At 39.1% G+C, this 7,322-nt stretch overlaps 1 protein-coding gene across 1 annotated transcript; it reads right to left on the bottom strand.

The window, feature by feature from the left end:
• Positions 1-963: 963 nt before the first annotated feature.
• Positions 964-3,656, bottom strand: arsa (arylsulfatase A; the record flags this gene model as incomplete). The annotated part of the gene is made up of 8 exons (XM_079249356.1): positions 3,533-3,656; positions 3,023-3,263; positions 2,697-2,915; positions 2,323-2,492; positions 1,879-2,003; positions 1,554-1,681; positions 1,354-1,456; positions 964-1,259 (listed from the first exon to the last, which is right to left on the bottom strand). Exons 1-8 carry the CDS (start codon positions 3,643-3,645, stop codon positions 964-966), a joined length of 1,395 nt encoding a protein of 464 aa, XP_079105482.1. The 5' UTR covers positions 3,646-3,656.
• Between the last annotated feature and the right edge of the window lie 3,666 nt (positions 3,657-7,322).

The following is a 7,322-nucleotide window of genomic DNA, read 5'->3' as shown; positions in this document are numbered from 1 at the left end:
ATCATTTTGTTTCAGTGTCTTTAATTTTCAGAACAAGCAGTCTCACACACAAGTGGCATTTTAGTCCCCGCCAACTCTGTTACTCTCTAGAAACTGGCTTCAGCAGCACATTTAGAGCACATCTGTGAGATGCGACATCACCAGTGTGCAACGCTTCCACCAAACCAACCCAGATAGTAGCTGAGTCACTGGGAAACTTTTGCGTCTTGCCAACTGTAGTAATTACCTTTGAGCTCAAACCGTGTGCCCCGTCTCCGATCTGTATCTCTTTGCTTCTATGTTTTTCTAACTTGTTACAGCCGAGTTCAGATCCTCCTTTTCACACAGCAACAGAAAAAACAGCCTCCGAGGACGTTCCCTCATATAGCCGCTGACAGTTAAACCGACTTTGACTTTATTACTTCACTGTATACCTAAAACAAAACAGTATGTGACAGAGCCAACATATCCTATCTTGTATCTTTAAAAACAAGGACATGTAAAATTCAAGGGAAAAAAAAAAGAAAAATGTTTAAAAAAAAAAAAAAAGAAAAAAAAAAAAAGAATCACTCTGCCTTGTCATGGGTTTGGTCTTATGAATAAAATATATGCTTGATGTCCGAAGCTCTTGTTGTCTTTATTGATTTTTGCTGTACAATTTGTGGAACTGAAACAGGTTGCAAAACATTTTTTAATATTTAATTTGTGTTCAAGTAGGTAGGATTCAGAAAACGTACAGTCACGTTCAAGATTAGTTTGAAAAGTAATCAGTGGTCACCGTAAGAAAGTCTCCTCATGGAGGAAAAGGTTTGTAGCTTTTCTTTTCAGGACGAAGAGAAGTCGATTAAATGCCCATCAACAAGCAGCAACACGCAGCTGCAAAATCCTCACCACACCGTTATACTTTGATTTAGCGATTCAGACATAAAGTCAGTGCAATAAGTCCCACCTTGTTGTCACAACCAGCCGTAAAGGTTTGTCTCATTAACAGTGGCAGCAGCTGGGTTTAGGGGTACACTGAGGATTGCAACAGGGCTCAAGTTTGGGGTCTGTACCCTTTGATACCTGGCTCTCCCCAAACACCATGGAGGCTTCAAATTTTTCCTTGACTTTCTTAATCTGCTCGAGCACAGCTTGGATGTCGGGTCTTTCTTCAGGTGAGAGCGGGTAGTGCTCAGAGGGGTCTGCCTCCAGATCGAAAATAAGAGGAGGGTCGTGTGCTTTGAGGGTCGCGAACGCGGAGCAGTCTGGATCTGGTGTGGTACTGCTGAGGGTAGAACCTGATCCAAAAGTAAGAACAAATCAACATCACCTCAGCTCTGGCTGTGGGAATACACCTTACAGTAATTCTGCGCTGAATGTGAAGTGTGTTACCTCGAGTATAGAAGTGGGCCTTGTACTTCCCCAGCCTGAGAGCAAACAGGCCATACGTTTCAGTGGGATCTGTTGGGTAGAACATCATTGTCTCTCTCTTACTCTGCAAAAAAAAAAAAAAAGGATTATAGATCCATAAGTCAACCTGGTGTTACCAATATTTCAGACTTTAGAGAAGAAGAGCAACACAACGTGGGTACCTTTCCGTGGTTGACAAGGATGTTGGTCATATCAAACCCATCCAGCATCACCGGGGGGAGTTTGGCTCCTGCCAGGTTTGCGATGGTGGGGAGAACATCAAGAGTGCTAGCCAGCTCATGAGTCACACCTTTAAAGATGCATTTAGAAAAAGCACAAACAGAAACAATGTCATGTGGATTTTTACCATTAAAATGACAGAAACAACACAAAGTTACATGAAAACAATGTAAAGTTAGTAAAGTTTGGCAGCTGTGACAGAAGCATTATTTTTCTCTCTAATTCCAGCTTTTGTTTAGAAACATGAAGATTTTTGAGAGCCTGTACCTGGCCTAATGGTCCCAGTCCAGTAAGCAATGGCTGGCTCTCTCATGCCTCCCTCATATGTGGTAGCTTTGCCACATTTCAGTGGGCCAGCGTTTCCTCCTCGGGACATGCGCATCAGTTCAGGCCTACACGGCGAGACACAAAAAGCACAGTGCAGCTGCTCTGTTTCTGTGTGGATGCCATTCACCTTTGTGCATACTTCCATTCAAACGAGTTTACTTCTGGATAAAAGCCTTGTTGAAAAGAATTCTGTGAAATAAATATTATCTTCGTGGATTCATGGTTTTAAAAAAGCATATACATTAGTTCATTTATGCTGTATTTGTTGACTTTGAGGTCAGAAATGGAAAAGCGGAAAAATAATTTCAAAACTTTGCACTGTAATCACTTTTCTTTTTCAAACCATTAGTCATGTGTAGCTTAGATACAAACAAGAGAACCAACCCGTTGTCAGATGTGAAGAAGACTAGTGTGTTGTTGATCACTCCTGTCTTTTCCAGAGTTGCCATCAGGTCTCCTATGGTATTGTCCAACTCCATGAGAGCATCTCCAAACGGACCTCTTAAAGACCGCCCAGCGACTCCTGTACCTGCATACTGAGGGTAATGGGTGTGCTGCAGAGAGATATGGAAGAAGTTGCAAGTTCAGGCTTATGCACTGCTCGAGCTACACAGGTGGTTGAAACTTTCTGTATCGTACTGCTTGCAAAAGAAAAAAAGAAACTCAATGAATTCTTCTACAAATCCTAAAAACACAATTAATCCTCATAAAAGTATCAACTAATGAATATTGTATTCCAAATGGTTTAATCTCCTTACATGCGATGGGTAGTAGAGGAAGAAAGGCTGCTTTTTCATGGCTGATGTTATGATAAAATTAGTAGCAAAGTCTCTGTAAGCCTTTTCTAAATCAAGGAAGTGGACTGGTTGCTGCTTGATATCTTCATTGTACATTAGTGGGACAGTTACGGTGCCAGTATCACAAAACCCAAAACACTTCACATCTGGGGGGAAACAAGTCAGGTTGTGACAGGGACCCTTTAAAAAAAACAGTGACACAGAAGAAAACAAATATTATGATTAAAACAGAGAACTCCAAGAATTTCCCTTTAATATGTAACATCACAGACTGGACACACACTGACCATGTCATGTGAGTACGGAATCCCCAAGTACGTGTCAAAGCCTTGCTTGGTTGGAAGAAATGTCCCATTGGCCCCAAGTCCTAAGTGCCACTTCCCCATAGCTGCCGTGGCATATCCCAGAGGTTTCAACACCTCAGCTATGGTGGTCTCATTCAGAGGAAGACCTCCTATGGAACCTGGGTACAACACACCAGGGTAGACACCTGAACGGGTGTGATAGCGACCTGTCAGTAACGATGCCCTAAAATGAGAAAAGCATACAAGACAAACATGGTTATTTACAAACATTTAAAGAGACAACTTTAAAGGATCTTCTGAAAATATGCAGGAAAGAATAGAAACTGCTAAAACAGGTTGTACCAGTTGTTTATCCTAATTAGCACATGATTTTAGAGAGTGAAAGAGAAAGAAAAACAAACAAAAACACCTTGTCGCAGGTTATCATATGTATTATAAGTAAAATATGATGTATTAGTGTGTTAAAGTCAGATCTATAGGTCGCACAGATACCTGGAAGGGCTGCAGACAGAGCTGGAGGAGTAAAAATCTGTAAAGCGGAGTCCCTTTGCTGCCAGGCGGTCCAGGTTAGGAGTGAGAGAACTGGGATGTCCGTAACAGCCCATGTCTCCAAAACCCAAATCATCCGCGAAAATAAGGACGAAATTAGGAGGCGAAGCATAGCAGGTGCAAATGAGACTCAGAATCAAACAGGTGAGGCCGGTGTAATCCATCCTGAGTCGTCTCGTTACCGCTGAAATGTGATTTACAGTCGATCCCAAACAAACCAAAACCAATGTTGCATTTCATGTACTTCGGAAGTAAAAACGAAGTCGCTTTATTGTCTACTTATAGGCGCAGGAAAAGAGCGGAAATGCACCCAGTTCTGCTCAAATTGTTTTTTAAATGCATGTATCTAAAAGAATGGAGGGTCTTGATCAGCTATAATGAACTAATGGTTATTTTTTGGTGTTTTGTCTGTTGAAAAGCATCAAAAGTCAAACTTTTTTTTTACATTTGTAAAATGCCTTTTGAAAAAAGGATCAAGTTCAAGATTTTGTTGTCGTTGTCTTTTTTCAAAGGTTTAAAGGGTTTTAAAACGAAACCCAACATTTTAAAACTATTTTCTTTGATTTTACATTTCCGGCAATGATAATTTCCAGTATAAAGTAGCCGTGAATGCATCAACAGAGTCACGTGCATAAATGTCTACGGTCACGCGCTAGTTTGCGGAAACGGTCGCATAGAGTTGACGTCACGCTCCGTTATGTGTAGTTTTAAAGTTATGTAGTTGTAGTATTTGGGCTGTATATGTATACATACGTACACACACACACACACACACACACACACACACACACATGTATATATATATATATATATATATATATATATATATACACATACATATACATGTATATGTACAGCCCAAATACTACTACAACTATTAGATATATTGTGCAAATAAAAATAAGTTTTTAATAATAACAAATTGGGTGCAATGGGTGTCTTAACACTTTGTTATTGATCACAAATAGGTTGACACTTATTGAAATTTGGGAGTGTTTTTTGATAAACAAAAAACATTTGAATTTGTTGTTGAGAATTTTATAGTTTAGTCATTTATTTTTATTTTTGTTACTATTAAGACTGAATAATACATATTCAATCAATTATTTTATCTAATTTGTTGCACCTCTAGTGTTGATATACACCACCATACTGTATCCTTCTGATACAGTGTGGTGGACTTCAGTTTCATCTCATGAAACATTAAATACTAATTTTATTTGTTCTGCTTACAGTTGCTACTGAGTTCTTTAATCAAAAAGTCTCTGGCTGTCTTTGTTCTGCCCCAAAGCTACAAAATAAAGTCCTGTCCATTAACAATATCAAATAAATTTTTAAAGAGCGACCTTTCCCCTTTCTTTAGTTGTGCCAGAAACTGCCCCATGGCCACTGTTAAGGCCATTCTTAATTTAGTTTTCACTTCCTCTCCCAGCATTATTCCACCTACCATCATGAGTTAGGGAGAAAATATTTTACTGCAAAAGCTTGACTGAAAAAAAACCTGAGGATGTATAAAACCGATTAGTGAGAAGAATGTCAGAACAGGAACTGCTTCTCACCTTTAAGGTGTATTTATGAATGCTCAAGTCATAAATGGGCATTGCACATTCTTAGCATCTATATGTGCGGCAGTGTGCAATGATTCCCCTCTAGATTTTGGTCTGGCTTTTAAGGGGATCAAAGATAGCAGGCCCCAATTTTTACTGACATTTAAAAAAGAAAACATGACCACTCAAGGCCCTCTTTGTGAACTGTCCAGGGTATTCTCCGCCTCTTGCCCAGTGATTGCTGGGATAGGCTCCAGGTTCCCATGACCCTTCAGCTTAATTGGCTTCAGTACTTAACAAAATGAATCACTCAGCAAATATCTCAAAACCTATACTGAAAATACGACAAATATTGCATTTTAGGTATTATTCATGTATGTATTTTATTTATACAATTTCGCTGAGAATTTCAGCAGTGTTTCTAAGCCAGAGCCATAATGTCACATCTGTTTGAAGTGTCTGGTGAGCACAGCAATTCATCGCTAGTTATTAGCTTGTTTATGGCCAGCAGAGATTTCTTCAGGCTTGCAGTAGACGACAAACGAGCTGATGCAATTACCCGCAGGATTAACATCAGTTTGCACCATATTAATGTCTTTAGTTACTTTTTAAATTAACATAGCAAAAATGGAATTGACTGATAAAAAAAAAACGCCTTAACTTCTGCAACTGTAATCTTGACAAAGAATAACAAAGATGGTTCACAATATATGGGCTGTATTTTCCTTACCTAATGAAATAATCATTGCATGATAATTATTAGGATTATTTGAAACCAACACCATTCTTATAGTTTTGTACACATCAAATTCTCACATGGATCTGTCAAACATCAATCAAACCGTCAACTCCTGTTATTGTTTCTCTCATGGTGGTGTCCTCCTTCAGGCACCTGGTGGCTGTGGTGGACAATTGGAACAGTTTATTCCTTAAATTTCCATGTCGATTATTATTTGTGAAGCAGCTGAGAAGGAGTGGAAGGTCAGGATGACTGATTTCCTGCACTCCCCTTAGATTGTTCTTTTGTATCTTGCTCTTGTTTCAACTGGTATCTTGTTTTCCGTTTTCCTTCTGTAATGAAACCATGGTAATCATGTCATGAACTGGGATTGTGTCCTTGGGTAATATAAACATACTGTTCTGCTATATTTAATTAGCTTTTTCCTCATTGTCAAGCCAAAATACATCCCATACAAGGTTTTCACTTGAATAAACACACAAAACAAGCACTGGAGTTTTGAGTCTCATCCCCCCCAACCCCCCATCCATTTCAATGAATCACAAAAAAGTATTTATTCCGTTACTGGATGCTCCCCAATGTGGTAGCACAGATCTGTTTTTTTCATGCTGCTCATCTGATGTTTTTGTCTGCCTCTTGATTAAAGGTGTTAGTTTTAGGGCCTGAGGCTGCATGTCTGTCCTCTGTAGCAACCTTGGTTCCTGCAACTAATTCGAGGTGACACGTGGTCAATTGCACAAACAGGAGGAGAAATAAATCACTGGTGCAGTGCTGCAGAAAGTACCAGTATAAGTGGAAATGCATGTCGTTGATGATTTTGTAATGTAGAAAGAATAACGGGCCTCTTTATTTATGTAATGTCAGAGCCAAGCTTCAGTGAGGGGATCAGAGCACTTCCTGCATTTAAATAAGCTGGTATCATATGAGAGCAAAAGGAAGAGATGACATTAAATCATACTTTACCTTTTAATCACCTACATTTGTGTAACTGTGCATGTGTTGAGAAAGCCTCAGTTTGTTTACACTGTCACATAATGATAAATTTGTTCCTGGAGAAATAATAAATCTAAAAGGCATTTAAAAAGAGAAGAAGTAAACACCAAAAGCAAATTATTTATAAGTTAAAAGCATGTTTTTATGTTAGGTTCTAAGTGTGGGCGAGACGGATAAAGATTGGATTATTTCTCCAGGAAAATCATGTAAATTTGTGCAGTGTCTTTTGAAATTACAGACACATTTTTTGTGTGTCTGCGTGTTTACATATGACTATCAATTGGCCTGCATGCTGTCCAACACTGTTGTTTACCCTCAGGGAAATAGATACTTTTGATTTATCATTCACTTTCACATCTCTCCACAGTAATGACCTACATTCAGCAACCACTGTGTGCTGGGGTGAGAGAGTGAAGGGTGATGGGGTAGAGACAGCAGAAATAAATGAGCTGAA

This window comes from Telmatherina bonti (assembly GCF_933228915.1).
Source record: "Telmatherina bonti genome assembly, chromosome: 2".
Taxonomy (NCBI): domain Eukaryota; kingdom Metazoa; phylum Chordata; class Actinopteri; order Atheriniformes; family Telmatherinidae; genus Telmatherina; species Telmatherina bonti.
The sequence above is the reverse complement of the archived record's forward strand: the minus strand, read 5'-3'. Positions and strand labels throughout refer to the sequence as shown.